Genomic DNA, 23193 nt, shown 5'->3' with positions numbered 1-23193 from the left:
CGTCGGGGCCCCGCTCTCCCCCCAGAAGCCCTACGACAGCCGCGACGCATCGGGGACCCAACTACTACTTCTGCGGGCAGCCAAAGCACACCAGAAACCTGTGCCCGGCGAAAGGCACCACCTGCTTTAAGTGCGGTAAGAAGGGGCACTTCGGGAAGGTGTGCAGAGGGAACCCCGCTGGAAAACCAACCGCCGGAAAACCCGCCACCGCCGCGTGCGCGCCGCGGGAGCGGCCATCTTGGACGCCATCTTGCCCGACCTTGTGGGGTCCGCCATCTTATGAGCAGACAGCGCGGACGCCATCTTGTCTCGATCAGGGCCCTACAGTGGCATCGGTCACAGTGGACCAGACCAGGCCGCACCCGCTATCCAAATCAATGGTGGACATCGAGGTAAACGGGTGCAGGGTTAAATGTTTAATTGACAGTGGAAGCACGGAGAGTTTTATCCACCCTGAACTGGCACAACAACTCTCCCTAAAGGTGGTCCCTACTCAGGGTACCATCTCTATGGCTGATAAAACCCAGACATCGACCATTCTGGGTTACTGCACGGTACAATTGTCTGTTAACGGAACTGTATATGATAATTTTAAAGTATTAATCATGAAGAATCTATGTGCGAGCGTGATCTTGGGCCTGGATTTCCAGTGCAACCACCAAAGCATCACGCTCAAGTACGGTGGGTCCCAGCCGCCCCTCACAGTGTGCGGTCTGGCTACTCTGAAGGTAAAGCCGCCTTCGCTATTCGCGAACCTTACCCCTAACTGCCGGCCAATAGCGACCAAAAGCAGGAGGTACAGCTGGGAGGACAGGCGGTTTATCGCGACCGAGGTAGACAGGCTCCTCAAAGAGCGCATTATTGAATGCAGCAACAGCCCGTGGCGCGCCCAAGTGGTAGTGGTAAGGGGTAGCGAGAAGAAACGGATGGTGATCGACTATAGCCAAACGATCAACAGGTACACCCAACTAGACGCCCACCCGCTACCCCGCATATCAGAAATGGTGAACCAAATCGCCCAATACCGGGTGTTCTCCACCATCGACCTTAAGTCAGCGTACCACCAGCTCCCTATCAGACCAGAGGACCGCCCGTACACCGCCTTCGAGGCGAACGGACGCCTCTACCAATTCCTCAGAGTCCCCTTTGGGGTGACGAATGGGGTCTCGGTCTTCCAGAGGGAGATGGACCGCATGGTCGATGACTACCACTTGCAGGCAACCTTCCCCTACCTCGACAACGTCACCATCTGCGGTCACAACCAGCAGTATCACGACTCGAACCTCGAGAGGTTCCTGGAAACCGCACAAAAACTCAACCTCACCTACAACGAGGACAAGTGCGTTTTCAACACCACGCGCCTCTGCATACTAGGCAGCGTGGTGGAGAATGGGGAAATCGGACCAGACCCCAACCGATTGCGCCCCCTACGGGAGCTGCCCCTGCCCAACACTCCCAAAGCCCTGAAAAGGTGCCTGGGATTATTTTATTATTATTCCTAATGGGTCCCCAACTACTCCGACAAAGCCCGCCCCCTCTTGAAAGCATCCTCTTTTCCGCTCTCTGCTGAGGCCCACGCCGCCTTCAAAAGCATTAAGCAGGATATTGAGCGGGCCACGCTACAGGCAGTGGACGAGAACACTCCATTTCAAGTGGAAAGTGATGCGTCTGACTTCGCCTTGGCGGCCACCCTCAACCAGGCGGGGCGGCCCGTAGCTTTCTTCTCGAGGACCCTCCAAGGGCCCGAGATCAGACACTCCTCCGTGGAAAAGGAGGCCCAAGCCATCGTGGAGGCAGTGCGCCACTACCTAGCCGGCAAACGCTTCACCCTACTTACCGACCAGCGGTCGGTAGCGTTTATGTTCAATAATAAACAGAGGGGGAAGATTAAAAATGATAAGATTCTTAGGTGGCGGATCGAGCTCTCCACCTTCGAGTATGACATCATTTACCGGCCAGGGGCCCTTAACGAATCCCCTGACGCCCTCTCACGAGGGATGTGTGCCAGCGCCACCGGGGATCGGCTACAGACCCTCCACAACGACCTCTGCCACCCAGGGGTCACACGGCTGTTCCACTTCATAAAGTCCCGTAACTTACCCTACTCGATTGAGGAAGTTCGGTCTCTGACCAGGAACTGCCGCACTTGCGCTGAGTGCAAGCCTCGGTTCTACTGCCCAGATAGAGCCCACTTAATCAAAGCTACACGGCCCTTTGAGCGGCTCAGCTTAGATTTCAAGGGCCCCCTCCCGTCCGTCGACCGCAATGTTTACTTCCTGAACATTGTGGACGAATACTCCCGGTTCCCATTCGCCTTCCCCTGCCCAGACATGACCAGTGCCACGGTCATTAAATGCCTCAACAGCCTGTTCTGCCTGTTCGGTATGCCGAGCTACATCCATACGGATAGGGGGGCGTCCTTCATGAGTGAAGTGCTACGCCAGTACATGCTGTCCAGGGGGATCGCCACGAGCCGTACCACCAGCTACAACCCCCGGGGTAACGGCCAAGTGGAGCGAGAGAACGGGACAGTATGGAAAGCAGTCACTCTAGCTCTAAGGACCAAGGGCCTCCCTATCTCCCGCTGGCAGGAAGTCCTCTCGGATGTGCTCCATTCGATACGGTCGCTATTGTGTACTGCCACTAATGCCACGCCTCATGAATGAATGTTTGTCTTTCCCCGGAAATCCACCTCAGGCGTATCCATGCCATCATGGCTCTCCACCCCAGGTCCGGTATTCGTGCGAAGGCATGTGAGGGACCACAAGACGGACCCTCGCGTGGAGCCAGTGTACCTACTCCACGCCAACCCCCAATACGCATATGTCCGGCACGCCGACGGAAGGGAGGACACCGTGTCCATAAGACGTCGCCCCAGCCGGTAACGACAACAACCACGGCGATAGCAGCGACAACGATCGCAGCAACTCTTACCCACCCACTACTCTCTCATCACCCCCGGAAGAACATCGACCAACGGCACCCCCACCAACTACCCCTTCAACAACCCTGGCGGCACCCCCGGCAGAGACCCAGGAGGCTACCGGGGACACCCAGCCGACACCCGCGGCACCGCAACAGCCACGTCGGTCGCAGAGGACTATCAAACCCCCGAACAGACTAAATCTATAGAAGGGGTGAATGTGATGAAATATTCCATTCATCACTGCCTGTGACTGTGGTCGGTTTCAGTTTCATTTCCCTTCCCCCAGTTCCGTTCCTCACCATTGTATTGTATATTGGAATGTGTTGTGTGTAGGGCTCCGCCCATACCTGGCCCCTATGTAAGCAAGCTCAGTCTGGCCTCATATCCAGTACTGCAGCCCTCCGGATGGAAGATACCTCTCTCCACTACGTGTTACCTTCTAAGTTAATAAAAGCCTTGTTTCCTTTCGCTAACATCGAGTCTCGGAATTATTGAGGCACATCAAGGAGGTCCTTCGAATTGCCCGTCCCCCCAATCTCCCGCCCCCCCCCCCTCCACACCAGGTGGCCAAAGATCAGGAGCATAGGAAGTGCAACCAGAAATTGAGGAGCATCCCCTTCCAATAATGGAAGAAGAGCTGCAAACTCTCACACTGAGGCTAGATGTGGAACATGAACTCATCCAGGCCACAAAAGTTAAAGGCAGCCTGTGAGTCCATGAAACAACTGAAAAATCTATTTGACGGAACTGCGCAATGCATTCTATCAATCACTTATTTCAAGTTTGTGATGAAATAAAATGATACAATTTTAAAGCACATAAGGAGTCCATTTGGCCTGTGTCAAGTCTTTAAATGAGTTATCCATTTAGAGAAATAAGTATTTTCTACTGTCTAATTTAACCCAGCTATGGGTCGTGGGAGGGAAACTGTTGGGATGAGAACTTTTCCCTTAGCTTCCTATAATAGAAAAACATGTGTTTTAGGGAAACTGTGTTGGCAATGATAATGCTTAGTTTCAACTGCAAAGCTATAATTTTCTGAGGACTGTGGTAAAGTCACAGCACATACCCATCTTCAAAAGTTTTCATTGTGTTACATCAGAACTGCTGTTGGAATATCTGAAGATTGCAATCATTATTGAATATTAACTTTCCGTGAAAGAAAACGACACAATTATAATCTGTATAAGATTTAGATCACAGGTCACACACAGATTACCCAAAGGGTCTTAGGAGTCATAAGTTGCTTTATTAAGGAGCAGCAGTTTAAGTTAAGTACAACATACATTCAAGATAGACATAGTAGACATACGACCGTGACAAGCAGCTGGTATTGGTCCCGATCGGACAGACGCTGGTGTGCATGAACAGCTCTTCCCTACTCTTCACCGTGTGTTAAAGGCTCTTTAGATATCTCTTTTTTATTCCCTTTTTATAGGGGTGGTCCTAGGGTAGATTATGGACAGGACTATCTAACCTGTAAGGGCTCTTCCTAAGCCAAGGTGCCCAATGGTATGTCGAATTGTTTGTCTCAACTTTCGAATGAAAACCCTCCCCTTCACATGTCTTTCCTGTTTATACTTTCAAACAATTGCCTACTATCTCTCCCGTGCTTACCCTCCCAAGTTTGGAGTCAGACATGCCATTCTCGGCCTTCAGATGTTCGTAGCTGCTTGTTATCAGTTATTTATGTTCACACTGTTCATCAGACTATTGTACTATGGAATAAATCATTAAATTCCCAAAGATATCTTCTATTCTATGCCCTTATACTTAATTAACTTACACATTTTAAAGCAGCTTTGTTAAACAAAGTCAAAATCCTAACTTAGCATTATAATATGGTTATTTGCAATTATGGAAGAAACATAGGTATTGGGCCTCAGTTGGCCAAATCAAAGATACAGTCAACAACCTTTCAAGCGCACAAACAGCAGACAGCTAGTCTGGAAACAGGGTCACAGCCACGGTGCAGAATATTATAACATCCGCAGAACCAAGAACATAAGCAAATTGTAAGCGTCTATTCAGTTATTCTAACACCAGTCTGAAGAGACTTTTTTGTCTTAAGTTTTTTCTTCCAATTTCTTACATCTGCTTAAGAATTAATTTTAAACTGGATTGCAACAATCCCTTCCCATCTGCTGGAGTTCAATACTTCAGTTCTTAACCCTTCCTTTCAATTAGATTTAATTAATGTTAAGAGGTGAATGCCTGCAGGTCCAAGTCACAGCAAATGGAAAATCAAGTTCACAAGTGTTGGGGAGCAGCCATGGTGGTTGGTAAGGACTGACACCCCGGTTAGTGGAGGGACCGTACCAACTGCACTGTGCAGATTGGCCGCGAGCCTCTGCCCTGATAAATTGGTTTAATGTTGCACCTGTTTTATGCCTGGAAAACGGGTGCAATGTTGTTGAATTTAGACCCTAAGGAGTTCCACAGTTTGAAATCTCTGGGAAACAATATGTTAGAACAGAAGATTGAGGCAAATCTCAATTTCAACACAGTAAAGGTGCAAAGAGGAGGGTGAGCATGTAGGATGGTGTATTTGGAGCTTAGGAGGAAGAGAGTGGCAATTCAGAGAAATAATGACTATAGTACATAGGAATAGGTGTAGGCCATTCAGCCCCTCGAGCCTGTTCTGCCATTTAATCAGAACATGGCTGATCTGTACTCCATTTGCCCTCTTTTTCTCCGTATCCCTTTCTACCCTTACCTAACAAATCTATCGATCTCAGTCTTGAAAATTTTAAGTGAGAAAGTTGGGGAGAGAGTTCCAGATATCCACTACCCTTTATGTAAGAAAGTGCTTCCTGATTTCACTCCTAAATGGCCTTCCTCTAATTTTAAGATTATGTCCCCTTGTTCTTGATTCCTCCACAAAAATAAATAGTTTATCTGTATCTACGCTATCAAATCCTTTTAACATTTTAAACACCTCGAGCAGATCACCCATCAATCTTCTATACTCAATGGTATTGATAAATAAAGAGAGCCAAAAAAGGTAGGCCTTCATTAATTAGGATTATCCCAAAGAAGTACTATTGACCTTCATATAGTGAAACAAATATATTTATATTTTGTTTACAATTTTTTGTGGGAAAATAATAAGGATTAAAATGTAAAATGTTTTTCAGCTTCCAGAGATCAGCAGAGAATTTTGAGAAAAACCATTTGAACCATCCATATTTCTTTTGCATTATAATCTCAATTACCAACAGCTGTGAATCTATCAGGTAAGTTTGTTAAGCTGAGTGGCATAACATCTGTCACATTAAAAACGTGAGCAGCATCGTAGAAAGCCAGACATAAACCATGCTGTATTGTCACATGAAGACAGAAAAGGCTAAGAATTGCTACAAAATAATACAAAACATTTATGTTTGGACAATAATTTGTTAAGACACTTCAGTTAGATTTCTCAGATTGATTTGTAGACCAATAAAACGCTAGTCATATCAGAATCTCTTTTTAACCATAATACAGACCATACTTAAGAGGTATAGCTGACCCAAATGGGTAGAACATAAGAACATAGAACATAAGAAACAGGAGCAGGAGTAGGTCATTCGGCCCCTCGAGCCTGCGCCGCCATTCAATAAGATCATGGCTGATCTGATCTAGGCCTCAAATCCACTTTCCTGTCTGTTCCTAGAAATCAGTCCTCATTGCACCCATTATTGGGGTGAAATCAGCAGCAAAAATCACCAATTTCACAGGGCTATACCCGGCGCCCCAAGGACACTTGAAATACGTCCGACGCTAAAAAGTGTTTTTTTTTTTTACTTACCTTCCTATGGGTCTGGGAGGACCAGGAGTGCTCCAGTTTCACAGCACCACTGAGGGCTACTGCTGGCCCATGATTAATCCTCCTCCCATTCTTTTCCCCCCCCCCCATCCCCGCCCGCCCCCTCGCAACCTTCCAGGACTTGCCTGAGGGCTGCTACCAACAAGGCAGCAGGCCCAAATTTCATTTATGATTTCGGGGGTGCTGCCTCTGGAGGCACGACAGGCGCCGGCAGCTCACCTATATTATTAAAATGAAGCCCAATTTCCGGTCAACATTGGGCCTCCTGGTTTTTGCCGCGCACATGCAGCCCGAAAATGTGACATGGGCCCGAAAATGTGACAAAACCAATTTCTACCTGAAGCTGTCAGAGATTTCAGCTACATTTTTATATGAATTGGAAATAAAATAATTCCACAATGGAAATGAAAACCAGGAGAGATATATAAAGATTGACTAATTCGCTATCGCCTGTTTTACACCATCGCCCAAAGTCAAAATTACCCTATCTTTACAAGTCTCCTCTCAAAGCACTGTTGGGTTTAAACATGTGAGATTTATTAACTTTTTATTCTGTTTTCAGGAATTATCTTAAAAGAAATGAGAAAATCACAAATGCTGTGATGAAACAGAATGCCCTTTCAATTCTGAATGAAATGGAAAAGGGGAGAAAAGACGTTTTGTTAAAGACCTTGTTTTGTAAATTAAAGGTATGGTGAGAATAAATTAAACAGACATCCTAAAAATGATTTCTGAAGGACGGTAGCAGTAGCTTCTTACCAAATTGAGAAATTGGAGGCGATATCAGCGGAGGCCGAACCTTCGACGATTTCCAAAAAAACAAGGAGTGACGTCACAGGACAGCAGGTAGGTGATTGGTTGGTGAGTATTAAAAAAAAATTTCTCTTTTCTCTCTACAGTGGTTTAAACTAGGTGTGGGAAACTACAAAGTACTGTATTAAATTTATAGCTTAACTAGTTAAACTAATTAATATAACTATAAATAATTATTAAATAAAGACTTTAATTAAATAAAATAAGGCTAGACTAAGATATGGTAGGGCAGGTTGTTTGTCTGGACTGCAGTATGTGGGAGTTTGTGGACAGCGAGACTGTCCTGAGCAAACATGTCTGCAGGAGATGTTTCCATCTCGAATTTCTCCGGCTCAGAGTCATTCAGCTGGAGTGCGAGCTGGAGACACTCCGACACATAAGTGGGGGGAGGAATTTCTGGGCAGTTTTATCCTGAAAGCAGTCACACCCTAGAGTTCAGGAAGGGGAGGGTGTGACTGTTAGGGAGCCGGGTAGCAGAGATTTAGGAGAGGTTGAGAAGGAGGTCCCACAGTTACTGGTCCTGTCCAACAGGTACGAAGAACTTGCTACCTGTGAGGACAAGGAGAAAGACTGCAGGGAGGACAGCCACAGTGCAGACCAAGGCACCATAGCTCAGAAGGCTGTCCAAGGGGGGGGGGGGTGGTGGTGGTGGAGGGAGAGCAGAATAGAAATGTGGTAGTGATAGGGCACTCTATAATTAGGGGTATAGATAGTGCCCTCTGCAGCCAAGAACAAGAATCCCAAAGGGTGTGTTGCCTACCCGGTGCCAGGGTAAGGGATATCTCACACGGCTGGAGAGGAACTTGGAAAGGGAGGGAGTAAATCCAGTTGTCGTGGTCCATGTTGGAACAAATGACATAGGTAGGAACAGGGAGAAGGTCCTGCTGAAACAGTATCAGGAGTTAGGCTCTAAATTCAAAAGCAGGACCTTGAGGGTAATAATCTCTGGATTATTGCCCGAGCCATGTGCAAATTGACATAGAAGCAGACAGATCTAGAGAATTAACATGTGGCTAAAGGGCTGGTGTGGGAAAGAGGGGTTCCTTTTCATGGGAAACTGGCACCAGTTCTGGGACAGGAAAGAGCTGTACCGATGGGACGGGCTCCACCTGAACTGGGATGGGACCCGTGTCCTAGCGGAAAGGGTAAATAGGGAGGTGGCAAAGGCTTTAAACTAGTAAGATGTGGGGAGGGATCTACAAGAAACGTAACCAGCCTAAATATAAACAAAACACGAAGAGAGCATAGGAAAGAATAAAGTAAGGGAGGACATTGATGGCAAAGGAATAAAGAGAGTTATAGAACAGGGATCTAAGAAGATGGTTAAACATAAAGTGCGAGGAAATCCTATTAAAAATGAGTTAAACTGTCTGTACAGCAATGCACATAGTGTCCGTAATAAAACAGGGGAGTTGGAGGCAATCATGCATTGCGAGGAACCAGACATAGTAGGGATTACTGAGACATGGCTACAGAAAAATCAGGACTGGGAATTAAACATTACAGGGTATAACATATTTAGAAAAGATAGAGAGGGAAAAAGAGAAGGTGGAGTAGCTGTACTTATTAGGGATAACATAATGGCAGTAGAAAAAAGTGACGCAGCTATCAGCAAGACAAAAATAGAATCCATATGGATAGAGATAAAAGATAATAAAGGATCAATCACACTAATAAGAGTAGTCCACAAACCACCTAATAGTGGAAGGGAGGTGGAGGAAGAAATACACAGACAAATTAGGGAAATGAGTAAAAAAACATAGAATAATATTCATGGGAGATTTCAACTACCCTGATATTAATTGGACAGAGGAGGTAGGTAAAGGGGATAAGGGAATGGAGTTCCTACAATGTGTACAGGACTCCTTTCTAACCCAATATGTAAAAAGTCCAACAAGGGAGGATTTGCTATTGGATCTAGTAATGGGGAATGAAACAGAGCAGATAAAATAAGTAAAAGTAGGGGACTTACAGAAGGTAAGTACTGTAGAAAATATAGGGACAGAGTGATCTCCTGGAAGAGTTTCGATCGCCTAGATGGGTCGGAGAGGAATTTCCCAGATTTTTCCTCCCAAATTGGCCATTGGGTTTTTTATCTGGTTTTTCGCCTCTCCCGGGAGATCACATGGGTTCGGGTGGGATGGAGAGTGATAGAAGATTTGAGGTCAGGATCAGATCAGCCATGATCTTATTGAATGGTGGAGCAGGCTCAAGGGGCCGATTGGCCTACTCCTGCTCCTATTATGTTCTTATGTTCTTAACATCTAGGCAATACTGGCCATAATATAAGACGCTTTAAGATGATAATTGAGAAGGACATAAATATGACGAAAAACAGGGTAATAGATTGGAGAAAAGCTGATTTTGAGGGGCTGAGAATAGAACTTGGGAAAATAAAATGGGCAACAATATTGGCAAACAACAATGTAGAACGACAATGGGAAACATTTAAAACGGTGTTCACAGAGTGCAGGAACAATATATTCTGCTAAAAAGAAAGAAAAAACTAAACAGTAATGAGACTCCATGGATGAATAAAGCCATAAGGGAACAATTGAGGGTAAGGAAAGAGGCATACATTAAGTAATTAGACAGCAGGGAAGTGCATGATAAGGGAGAATATGAAGAGATTAGGAGAGAAGTCAAAAAAACAATTAGGAAGGCAAAGAGGAACTATGAAAATAGATTATTAAGGAACATAAAACAAAATATTAAAATATTTTACAGACACAGCAATAAAAAAGGAAGGAAGGTTGGGATGGGAATAGGGCAATTAAGGGATAGACAGGATAATACCACAGGTAATGATAGATGGCAGAAATATTAAATAATTCTGTATTTACCAGGGAGCTAGAACAGGTGGACATGACATTGGATGATGAGATTAGTAATGAGATAAATGCATTTTTAAAATAAATAGGGGATATATTAAATAAACTAATTAAACTCAAAGAGGATAAAATCCCTGGTCCAGATGGATTGCATCCACGCATTTTAAAAGAATCTAGGGAAGAGATAGCAGAGGCATTACTACACATATTTAATAATTCATTAGAAAAATGTGTAGTGCCAGAGGACTGGTGGATAGCTATCGTAATACTTGTATTTAAGAAGGGGGATAGAACATGTCCAAGGAATTATAGACCAGTCAGTTTAACATTGGTAGTAGGAAAAATAATGGAATCCCTACTAAAGGAGAAAATAGAAGAACATCTAGAAACTAAAATATTAGTAATGAATAGCCAGCATGGATTTCAAACGGGAAAGTCTTGCTTGACCAACCTCATTGAATTTTTTGAAGAGGTAACAGAGAGAGTAGACAATGGTAATGCAGTAGATGTAATGTATCTAGATTTTCAAAAGGCCTTCGATAAGGTACCCCATAATAGACTGATGAACAAGGTCAGAGAGTGCAGAGTCGGGGGACATGTAGCAGAATGGATAGCTAGCTGGCTTCAAGGCAGAAAGCAGAGAGTAGGGGTAAAAGGTAGCTATTCACAGTGGCAGAAGGTGGGTAGTGGTGTTCCACAAGGATCAGTGCTGGGACCACTGCTGTTTACAATTTATATTAATGATTTAGACTTTGGAATCAAAAACACAATTTCTAAATTTGCAGATGACACCAAATTGGGGGAGTAGTCAATACTGTGGAGGACGGCAACAAATTACAGGAGGACACTAATAAACTTGCAGAATGGGCATATAGTTGGCAAATGAAGTTCAACACAGATAAATGTGAGGTATTACATTTTGGTAGGAAGAATAGGGAGGTCACTTATTACTTGGAGGGTGCGAGTCTAGGTGGGGTTGAGGAACAAAGGGATCTCGGAGTACAAATACACAAATCACTAAAAGTTGTGACACAGGTTAGTATGGCCATAAAAAAAAGCAAACCAAGCACTAGGGTTTATTTCTAGAGGGATAGAATTGAAAAGTAGAGAAGTTATGCTAAACCTGTATCGAACCTTGGTTAGACCTCACTTAGACTATTGCGTACAGTTCTGGTCGCTATATTATAAAAAGGAGAGGGTGCAGAGAAGATTTACAAGGATGATACCAGAAATGCGAAGGTATACATATCAGAAACAAGCTGGGTCTCTTTTCTCTTGAAAAAAGAAGGCTGAGGGGTGACCTAATAGAGGTCTTTAAAATTATGAAAGGTTTCGATAGAGTGGATACAGAGAGAATGTTTCCACTTGTGGGGAAGAGCATAACTAGAGGCTATCAATATAAGATAGTCACCAAGAAATCCAATAGGGAATTCAGAAGAAACTTCTTTACCCAAAGAGTGGTGAGAATGTGGAACTCGCTATATATTTTGTTAACAGGGAGTGGTTGAAGCAAATAGTATAGATGCATTTAAGGGGAGGCTAGACAAGCGTATGAGGGAGAAGGGAATAGAGAGTTATGCTGATAGATTTAGATGAGGAAAGACGGGAGGAGGATCATGTGGAGCATAAATGGCGCATGGACTGGTTGGGCCGAATGGCCTGTTTCTGTGCCGTATATCCTATGTAACCTTATGTAATGTTGAGTAGGTTTTTTCATCTTCTTTAGTATATGATGCATAAACACAATGGGGGAATTTTAACATTTTAACCCGCCGAGGGCGGGGGTGACCCACCTGTTTTGGAGTTTTAACCACAGCGTGCGTCAGACGTCACTGACAGGTTCCCCGCCCGGAAGTCAGCCTGATTGATAGGCTTGGCATCCAGTTGAGCGGGGAACGCTGGAGAAGAGGCCACAGGACCCAGTAAGTCTGATCCCTGCCCCCGGGAGCGGGGTCCGATCCGGGGTGGGGGGGGCGGGTGGGATCTGTCCGATTCCTGACCCGAGGGAGGGTGGGGGGGAAGGTAACCGATTCTGGGGAGGGGTCCGATACTGGGCGGGGGGTCTGATGGTGCAGGAGCTTGGGGGGCCAGGAGGAAGCACTCCTGCTCCTCCTGGCCCACAAGGAGTGCTCCCTGAGGTTGTCCTCACCTCGCTGCAGCTGCCGGGTTCCCCGAGGCCTGGGAAATCCAGCCGGCCACCGTTAAACCTCCCCAACACGCTTCCATTTTTTGGCCATTTAACTCCACCCCCCCACCCCCCGCATCCAATCCCACCCGCTCCCCCATGTTAAAACTCCCCCCTTACGTACACTGCACTCAATCCCTGTTGTATTCTGCACTTTTTACTGAGCTTTTTTAAAAAAGGATATTTAATTCTCATTGCTTTTGAAAATGTGAAAGACTGCATTAGAAAGGATTCTGGAAATATTTGGTTTAACGGATTGTTGACTTTTGCTCAGGGTCAGATTTTGAAAAGAACAGTTATTTCGCACTTAAATAATTTGAATCCTCATAAATTAACTCCTTTACATCACCCCTCAGCCACTCTGTAAAAAGCTGGTGACAGAAAAATGGCTTGTGTGCCCGGCGCCTGTGGATAAAATATTTGAAATAACAGAGGAGCACCTCACAAAATTAAAGAAATTGAAAGCACCACAGTATCAGGTATGTAACAGACAACAGAATTGTTGATATGTGAGGAAACACATTATGATAACCAGCTTTTTCAAATCCACAGTATTAGCACTGTAAAGATAACAATCACAGCTGTGCAACTTTCTGCTAACTGCCTTTAAGAGAATGTTAGTGCACTGCTGATAAGTCACTATGTAAATGCCTAATATGGAGTGACACTGAGCCATATGAGTTCCCAGAATCGTTCCACGCCTTCTTAATCAGCCTCAGCTGGAATGGCAGACAGGACACATTATTGGCCTTGGTGGTCTTGAGCTTTTTTTAAAATTCCTTTATGGGATCAGGGCGTCGCTGGCAATGCCAGCATTTATTGCCCATCCCTAGTTGCCCTTAAGAAGGTGGTGGTGAGCCACCTTCTTGAACCGCTGCAGTCCATGTGGTGCTGGTACTCCTACAGTGCTGTTAGGTAGGGAGTTCCAGGATTTTGACCCAGCGACGATGAAGGATTGGCGATATACTTCTAAGTCAGGATGGTGTGTGACTTGGAGGGGAACTTGGAGGTGGTGGTGTTCCCATGCGCCTCCTGCCCTTGTCCTTCTAGGTGGAAGAGGTCGCAGGTTTGGGAGGTGCTGCCGAAGAAGCCTTGGCAAGTTTCTGCAGTGCATCTTGTAGATGGTATACACTGCAGCCACGGTATGCCGGTAGTGGAGGGAGTGAATGTTTAAGGTGGTGGATGGGGTGCCAATCAAGCGGGCTGCTTTGTCCTGGATGATGTTGAGCTTCTGGAGTGTTGTTGGAGCTGCACTCATCCAGGCAAGTGGAGAGTATTCCATCACACTCCTTACATGTGCCTTGTAGAGGGTGCAAAGGCTTTGGGGAGTCGGGAGGTGAGACACTCGTCGCAGAATACCCAGCCTCTGACCTCTTGTTGCCACAGTATTTATGTGGCTGGTCCAGTTAAGTTTCTGGTTAATGGTGACCCCCAGGATGTTGATAGTGGGGGATTCGGTGATGGTAATGCCATTGAATGTCAAGGGGAGGTGGTTAGACTCTCGCTTGTTGGAGATAGTCATTGCCTGGCACTTCTGAGGCGCAAATGTTACCTGCCACTTATCAGCCCAAGCCTGAACGTCGTCCAGGTCTTGTTGCATGTGGGCATGGACTGCTTCATTATCTGTGGAGTTGTGAATGGTGCTGGACACTGTGCAGTCATCAGTGAACATCCCCATTTCTGACCTTATGTTGGAGGTAAGGTCATTGATGAAGCAGCTGAAGATGGTTGGGCCAAGGACACTGCCCTGAGGAACTCCTGCAGCGATGTCCTGGGGCTGTGATGATTGACCTTCAACCACCACAACCATCTTCCTTTGTGCTAGGTATGACTCCAGCCAGTGGAGCATTTTCCCCCTGACTCCCATTGACTTCAGTTTTACTAGGGCTCCTTGATGCCAGACTCGGTCAAATGCTGCCTTGATGTCAAGGGCAGTCACTCTCACCTCACCTCTGGAATTCAGCTCCTTTGTCCATGTTTGGACCAAGGCTGTAATGAGGTCGGGAGCCGAGTGGCCTTGGCGGAACCCAAACTGGGCATCAGTGAGCAGGTTATTGATGAGTAAGTGCCGCTTGATAGCACTGCTGATGACACCTTCCATCACTTTGCTGATGATTGAGAGTTGACCGATGGGGTGGTAATTGGCCGGGTTGGATTTGTCCTGCTTTTTGTGGACAGGACATACCTGGGCAGTTTTCCACATTGTCGGATAGATGCCAGTGTTATAGCTGTACTGGAACAGCTTGGCTAGAGGCGCGGCTAGTTCTGGAGCACATTTCTTCAGCATGATAGCCAGGATATTGTCGGGGCCCATAGCCATTGCTGTATCCAGTGCGCTCAGCCATTTCTTGATATCACGTGGAGTGAATCAAAATGGCTGAAGACTGGTTTCTGTGATGGTGGTGACCTCGGGAGTAGGCCGATATGGATCAGCCACTCGGCACTTCTGGCTGAAGTTGGTTGCAAATGCTTCAGCCTTGTCTTTTGCACTCACGTGCTGGGCTCCACCATCATTGAGGATGGGGATATTCTTGGACCCTCCTCCTCCCATTAGTTGTTTAATGGTCTGATGTGCCATCAATAACTCAAAGACAAGAAGTTAAAGGATTCAACTGAAGGCTTTTAATCGCTAAGAACATTGCACGTCATTCCACATCGGATTCGTCTGGCAGAATGACTCATACAGCTCTTGAGACCTTTATATGACAAAAGACGGGGCGGAGCCAATACACACAATAGGGGAAAAGGGGGCGGTACACACAATACAATGCAGGTAAAACACGGGCTGATGAAGACATATATTTCATCACATTCACCCCTTCTACAGATTTAGTCTGTCCAGGGGTGTGATTGTCCTTCCTGAACGTCGCAACAGTACTCGGGCTCCGACTGGGAGTCCGTGGTGCCCTCCTGGGCATACCCATGTGCTGGGGGTGTTGCAGGTACTTCTGGGGGTGGTGAGGATACCTCTGGGAATGGTGGAGGTTCTTCTGGGGGTGGTGAGGATGGGTCGTTGTCGCTTCCTGCCGAGGCGAGGTCCTTTATGGACACGGTGTCCTCACGCCCGTCGGCGTGCTTGACGTATGCGTACTGTGGGTTTGCATGGAGTAGGTGTACTGCCTCCACGAGGGGATCCATTTTGTGGCCCCTCACATGCTTCCGTAATAGGACTGTCCCTGGGGTGGAGAGCCACGAAGGTAGGGACACTCCCGAGGTTGATTTGCGGGGAAAAACAAACATCTTCTCGTGAGGAGTGGCGTTAGTGGCAGTACACAGTAGCGACCTTATCGAGTGGAGTACGTCTGGGAGGACCTCTTGCCAGCGGGAGGTAGGGAGACCTTTAGACCTTAGTGCTAAGGTGACCGCCTTCCACACCGTCGCGTTCTCCCTCTCCACTTGCCCATTACCCCGGGGGTTATAACTAGTGGTCCGACTCGTGGCTATCCCCTTCGACAGCAGGTATTGGCGCAGTTCGTCGCTCATGAACGACGCCCCCCTGTCAGTGTGGATGTAGTTTGGCATGCCGAACGTGCAAAACAGGCTGCCGAGGCACTTGATGACCGTGGCACTGGTCATGTCTGGGCAGGGGTAGGCGAATGGGAAGCGGGAGTACTCGTCCACAATGTTGAGAAAGTACACATTGCGGTCGGTGGAGGGGAGTGGTCCCTTAAAATCTAAGCTCAGGCGCTCGAATGGCCGTGTGGCTTTCATCAGGTGGGCTCGGTCGGGCCTGTAAAAACGGGGCTTGCATTCCGCACAGGTGCGGCAGTCCCTGGTCATAGACCGGACCTCCTCGATGGAATAGGGCAGGTTACGGGATTTTATAAAGTGAAATAGCCGGGTGACCCCGGGGTGGCAGAGGCCATTGTGGAGGCCCTGTAGCCTGTCCCCCTGGATGCTGGCACACATCCCTCGTGATATGGCGTCGGGGGATTCGTTGAGGGCCCCCGGCCTATATATTATGTCGTACTCAAACGTGGAGAGTTCGATCCGCCACCTGAGAATTTTGTCGTTCTTGATCTTCCCCCTCTGTTTGTTGTTAAACATGAAGGCTACCGACCACTGGTCGGTAAGCAGGGTGAAGCGTTTGCCGGCTAGGTAGTGCCTCCAGTGCCGCACTGCCTCCACTATGGCCTGGGCCTCCTTCTCTACCGAGGAGTGCCTGATCTCGGGCCCTTGGAGGGTTCTTGAGAAAAAGGCTACGGGCCGCCCATCCTGGTTGAGGGTGGCTGCTAAAGCGAAGTCGGACGCATCGCTTTCGACCTGAAAAGGGATGTTTTCGTCCACTGCCCGCAGCGCGGCCTTCTCAATGTCGTGTTTAATGCTGTTGAAGGCGGCGTGGGCCTCGGCCGTGAGCGGGAAGGACGTTGATTTCAGGAGGGGACGGGCCTTGTCGGAATAATTGGGGACCCATTGGGCGTAATAGGAGAAAAACCCCAGGCACCTTTTCAGGGCCTTGGGAGTGTTTGGTAGGGGTAGCTCCCGTAGGGGGCGCAATCGGTCGGGGCCCGGACCGATTTCCCCGTTTTCCACCACGCAGCCCAGGATACAGAGGCGCGTGGTGCTAAAGACACACTTATCCTCGTTGTAGGTGAGATTGAGTCTGAGGGCGGTTTTCAGAAATCTCGCGAGGTTCGAGTCGTGGTCTTGCTGGTCGTGGCCACAGATGGTGACGTTGTCTAGGTATGGATAGGTGGCTGTTAACTGGTTCTCATCGACCATGCGGTCCATCTCCCGCTGGAAGACCGAGACCCCATTCATTACCCCAAAGGGGACTCTGAGGAAGTGGTAGAGGTGTCCGTTCGCCTCGAAGGCGGTGTATGGACGGTCCTCCGGCCTAATGGGGAGCTGGTGGTATGCCGATTTTAGGTCGATGGTGGAAAACACCCGGTATTGCGCAATTTGGTTAACCATATCCGCTATGCGGGGCAGAGGGTAGGCGTCTAGCTGGGTGTATAGATTAACCGTCCGGCTATACTCTATCACCATCCGCTTCTTTTCGCTACCCTTAACTACTACTACCTGGGCGCGCCACGGGCTGGTACTGCATTCGATGATACCCTCCCGCTTGAGTCTTTCTACTTCAGACGCAATGAACCGTCTGTCCTCCCAGCTGTACCGCCTACTCTTGGTCGCTATGGGTCGACAGTTGGGTGCGAGGTTGGCGAACAGAGAGGGCGGCTTGACCTTCAGGTTAGCCAGACCACACACTGTGAGGGGCGGCTGGGGCCCACCGTAGGTAAGCGTGATACTTCGGTGGTGGCACTGGAAGTCCAGACCCAAGATCACGCTCACACAGAGATCTGGCATTATCAACAGTTTAAAATCTCTGTAATCAGTGCCTTTTACCGACAACATAACCGCGCAGAAACCTGTAATTTTTGAGGTATGAGTCTTATCAGCCATGGCGATTTTGCTCTGTGTAGGGACTATCGTTAGTGAAAGTCGTTTTACCAGGCTAGGATGAATAAAGCTTTCGGTGCTCCCGCAGTCAATCAAGCATTTAACCTTGTTCCCGTTTACCTCTATGTCCATCATCGATCTAGACAACGGATGCGGCCTGGATTGATCCACTGTGATTGAGGCCACCAGTGGGTCCTGGGGGTCCGTGTAGTCGGGACAAGATGGTGGACTCCATGAGGGTGGACAAGATGGCGTCCAAGATGGCCGCCCCCACGGCGCGCACGTGGCGGAGTTGGAGGCGGGGTTCCCTCTGCAGACTTTATTGAAATGTCCTTTCTTCCCGCATTTAAAACAGGTGGTGCCCTTCGCTGGGCACAAATGCCTGGAGTGTTTGTCCTGGCCGCAGAAGTAGCATTTCGGGCCCCGATGCATCGCGGCAGTAGTGGGGCTCCTGGGTGGAGGCTGGGGCTCCGACGGTGCTGGGCTGGCCTGAGACCTGGGAGGTGAAGATGGCTTCCAAGATGGCGGCCCCCACGGCGCGCACGAGGCGGAGTGGGCCGCGTGGCCTGAGGAACAGGATTCAGAGTTCCTCTGGGCCATATCCAGCGATCGCGCTATGCCCATAGCCTGTTTTAAGTCAAGTCCAGTCCTTCCTTTTCAAACAGTTTCTGCCGAATGTAATTTGAACTGAGGCCCGCAATAAAGGAGTCTCGGATCAGCTCTTCCGTGTACACGGTGGCAGACACGGCCTTACAGTTACAGTCTCTGCCCAGTACTTTTAGGCTTAGCATGAAGTCCTCTAGTGACTCACCATGCCGCTGCGTGCGAGTAGTCAGAAGATGCCTGGCGTACACCTCGTTTATTGGCCGCACGTAGTGGGCCTTCAGAATGGTGCAGGCATCCTCGTAGCTGGTGGCATCTTGGATGAGAGGGGAGACCCGATGACTCACCCGGTTTTGCAGGATTCCCAGTTTCACGTCTCCGGTGGCGGTCGCGGCTGCTATGGCGGTGGCTGAGGTTTCGATGAAAAATTCGAAGCATTGGAACCAGTGTCCGAACTGTGTGGCTGCGTCTGTGGCATGGGGGTCCAGATCCAAGCGCTCTGGTTTCAGGAGTCGATCCATCTTGGTGTTTTAGCGATTAAAATTGATGTGCCATCAATAACTCAAAGACAAAAAGTTAAAGGATTCAACTGAAGGCTTTTAATCGCTAAGAACATTGCACGTCATTCCACATCGGATTCGTCTGGCAGAATGACTCATACAGCTCTTGAGACCTTTATATGACAAAAGACAGGGGCGGAGCCAATACACACAATAGGGGAAAAGGGGGCGGTACACACAATACAATGCAGGTAAAACACAGGGGCTGATGCAGACATATATTTCATCACATGATCCACCACCATTCACGACTGGATGTGGCAGACTGCAGAGCTTTGATCTGATCCGTTGATGGTGGGATCACTTAGCCCTGTCTATAGCATGCTGCTTCCACTTTTTAGCATGCATGTAGTCCCGTGTTGCGGCTTCCCCAGGTTGGCACCTCATTTTTAGGTTCGCCTGGTGCTGCTTCTGGCATGCTCTTCTACACTCGTTGTTGAACCAGGGTTGGTCCCCTGGCTTGTTGGTAATAGTAGAGTGAGGGATATGCCGAGCCATGAGGTTACAGATTGTGGTGGAACACAATTCTGCTCCTGTTGATGGCCCACAGTGCCTAATGGCTGCCGAGTTTTGAGCTGCTAGATCTGTGCCGGGGAAGGAACAACAGTCAGACTAAATTCCTGCTCGTGATCACTGCCCAGTGACCCCTGCACAGGGACCCCTGCTGGAGTCATGCCTGTGTGAGTGTTGGGTGAGGGCAGAATTGAGTATGATTGTGAAAGCTCACAATCAAAATTGCTACTCTCGTGGAGGGTAAAAAGAGCAACTGCAGTCTGTGGAATGTGCCCATTATAAACAGCAGCCTTCAGAAGAGAAATAACAGCAGGAAACTGGAGGGAAAAAAACTCAACTTCTAAGAAAAATACTTTCATAAGCATTTTACTTGGCTCAGAAGATACTTTAAAGGGTATTTCATAAGAAAAAGGATTCTTTCATGCCTGAATATAATATTTTTGCTTTTAGATGGGAAAGAATGCCCTGTATCCTCACCTGACTATAATTTTGATTTTTTTTGTTCTTTTAAACAGGATCTATTGAAGGAAATCCATAAGCAGCTCATTACAGAATATATCCTAAGAATTATGAAAAAAAGGCTAAGTTGCAAAACAGAAAATCAGCAGAAACAAGTGGCCGACCAGATAGAGAATGAAGCAGACCAGTTACAGAAACTATTCAGTTTCTATGTAAGTAAACCAAATGTTGTCCATTAATACAGTTCTGAAAATGATAACTGCAGTGGTGATAATTAGAGATTGGTATTCCGATTAATTTAGACATCCCAGATTTCAGATGGTCCAAGCTCATCTTGTCTGAGACCCACTTCCTGTGTCCTCAATCCCTTTGCCACTGAACTCCTTAGTACAAAACCTCTTACTTGCTCCTATCATCAATGGTTCCTTCTTCTTAGGTACTATTCTTCTTCCCTTCAAAGCCACTGTTATCTACCTCTCCATAAAATACCCACCCTTGACCCTTCCATCCTCACCAATTAATGCCCCATTTCCAACCTCCCTTTCTTCTCTGAGGTCCTTAAAGAATCATCAACTCCAAACGCCATGCCCACCTCTCCCTTAACTCTCTGTTTGAATTCCTCCAAGTCCATTTCCACTTATGTCTCAACATTGAAATAACCAAAGTCCCAAATGACAGTGGCCATTATGTTTTATCTCTCCTCATTCTCTCCACTGCATTTGACATGGTTGGCTGTGCCATCTTTCTCCAGTGCCTCTCCTCCATTGTCCAGCTGAGTGGGACTGCCATCACTTGGTACCTATCCAATCGTAGCCAGAACATCTCTTCCCTCCACCACATCGTCACATCTGAAATCTCCTCTTCCTCATCTGTATACTGTCCCTTGGCAGCATCACCCATATACACAAGCTCAGCTTCTACATGAATGCAAAAGATACCCAGCTGGTCTTCTCTACCGCCTCTCTTGATCCCCTTGACTGCCTTTGTGCTGTCAGACTGCTTGTCCAACATTCAGTGTTGGATTACTCTTAACTTCCTCCAGCTCAACATTGGAAAGACCAAATACATTGCCTTTGGCCCCTGCCACAAACGCTGCTCTTTTGCTATTGATCCCATCCCCCTGAGCAGAGCTTCAGTCCTCAAGTCCTCTCTATCACAATGATCTCTTAATTCCATCTCCATATCACCCCCTCCTAACCTGTCCTTACTTGACTCAGCCTCTATTTTCCATATGCCTTCTATGAAGTTCCTTTAGATTTTTTTTATGCTAAAGGCACTATATAAATGAAATTTGTCGCCATTGTCATCATCCCCATTCAAACCCAAAGTCCAAGATAAAAATATAGTGCACTCTCAGTAGGCAACAGAGATACTTCCCTGGACTTCCAGAAAACTGGAGTCTACAGTTACATCTAGACAAGCAGAGCCACTAGAACACATAAAAACTGAACAGTCTAACAGATCATATGTACACATCAACCCAAAAGGACTCGGAATGGAGCAAGCTTGATATGCCAAATGGCCCTTTCTTGCTCTGGATTTTTCTATGTTGTTATGTTCTCGGTGCATTTACCCAATGAGCTATAGGGAAAGCCACTCTTTGCCATTTGAAAACAACTTGCAGGAAACTCTCGTTTAAATGGCACCTAAATATCTGGAATTCTCTATTAACCGGCAGAATTCTCACTCCGAAAACAACACCTCAATAACCGGCAATGTTGCCGAGTCCGAGTCTCCTGCGGTGGCCGAGTTAGTCAGTGGGGTTAGTTCTCCAAACTGCCACTACTCGGCTTCTTGGCGCTGTCGGAAGTCGGAACGCCTTAATACCCCTGTAACAGGGGTCTGACTCTCCCGCTCTGCCGGTAGTCTCTTCTGATCCGCCATTTTACAGGGTACTGTGTGTCTCCCACGCTGCTGGTAGTCATTGCATTGCATTACCTTCAACTGGCAGTACTGTACTTAATCAAGCATCTTCCACCATCCATTTAACACAACATTCTGTAGGTGAGTACCCAATTACTGTATACTGCACATTTCTTTATTTTTTAATTTTCTTTGTTAAAAATAGCCTCGGTAGATAACCCTCTCCGTCATCCGGAATTTTTGATCAACCGCAACACGCTGGTCCCGTCACTGCTGGATACCAAAGAGTTTCCTGTAGTATACTATAAAATTCTTTACTGATTGAACAAAAGAACTCTAGTGTCACATTATTGTATTACTCATATCATTAATTCAGGCATTGCAAATTATGATGTTGGTGTCCATATTTCACACAAAAATTCAGTAAATGCTGTAATTTGCAGTGAATATCAGTAAGATCACAAGCCACCTTATGTCATGTTTCTGTGCTGGTTTTCAAACGTTCTGGCTTGAGTATGCTCCAATACCAATAATATGATAGAATTTCATATTAAGATTGAGAGTGATATGGTTAAGTCTGAAACTAGGGTCTTAAATTTAAACCATTACGGAGGTATGAGGGGCAAGTTGGCTGAGGTAGATTGGGAAATTAGATTAAAAGATGTGATAAGAACATAAGAAATAGGAGCAGGATTAGGCCATTCGGCCCCTCGAGCCTGCTCCGCTATTCAATAAGATCATGGTTGATCTGATCTTGGCCTCAACTCCACTTTCCTGCCTGTTCCCCATAACCCTTGACTCCCCTGTAGCTCAAATATATGTCTATCTCTGCCTTGAATATATTCACTGACTCAGCCTCCACAGCTCTCTGGGGTAGAGAACTCTAAAGATTCACTCTCATAAGCAATGGCAAATATTTAAAGAAATAATTCATAATTCTCAATGAATATACATTCCCCTGAGGAATAAAAACTGCACTGGAAAAGTGGTTCTAGCCATGGCTAACTAGAGAAGCTAAGGACAGTATTAATTAAAAGAAGAGGCTTACAATGTTGCCAAAAAGAGTAATAAGCTTGATGATTGGGAGGATTTTAAACATCAGCAAAGTATGACCAAGAAATTGATAAAGAGAGAGAAGATAGAATATGAGAGTAAACTAGCAAGAAATATAAAAACAGATAGTCAGAGATTTTACAAGTATGTAAAAAGGAAGAGATTAGCAAAAGTAA

The 23193-nt window shown here is 46.9% G+C and overlaps 1 protein-coding gene across 1 annotated transcript in view; it reads left to right on the top strand.

Annotated features, from left to right (window-relative positions):
• The window catches only part of LOC147109268 (tumor necrosis factor alpha-induced protein 2-like), a 59377-nt gene that overhangs the window by 24881 nt on the left and 11303 nt on the right, over positions 1–23193 (top strand). The window contains exons 8-11 of the mRNA XM_086003035.1: positions 6064–6162; positions 7297–7423; positions 12920–13042; positions 20158–20313. Coding sequence (XP_085859161.1) covers positions 6064–6162; positions 7297–7423; positions 12920–13042; positions 20158–20313 — 505 coding nt within the window. The remainder of the gene's footprint in view (positions 1–6063; positions 6163–7296; positions 7424–12919; positions 13043–20157; positions 20314–23193) is intronic.

The sequence above is a fragment of the Somniosus microcephalus genome, chromosome 12 (genome assembly GCF_052327205.1).
Source record: "Somniosus microcephalus isolate GS21.2 chromosome 12, FLI_Smic_1.0, whole genome shotgun sequence".
In the NCBI taxonomy this organism is placed as follows: Eukaryota; Metazoa; Chordata; class Chondrichthyes; order Squaliformes; family Somniosidae; genus Somniosus; species Somniosus microcephalus.
The sequence above is the reverse complement of the archived record's forward strand: the minus strand, read 5'-3'. Positions and strand labels throughout refer to the sequence as shown.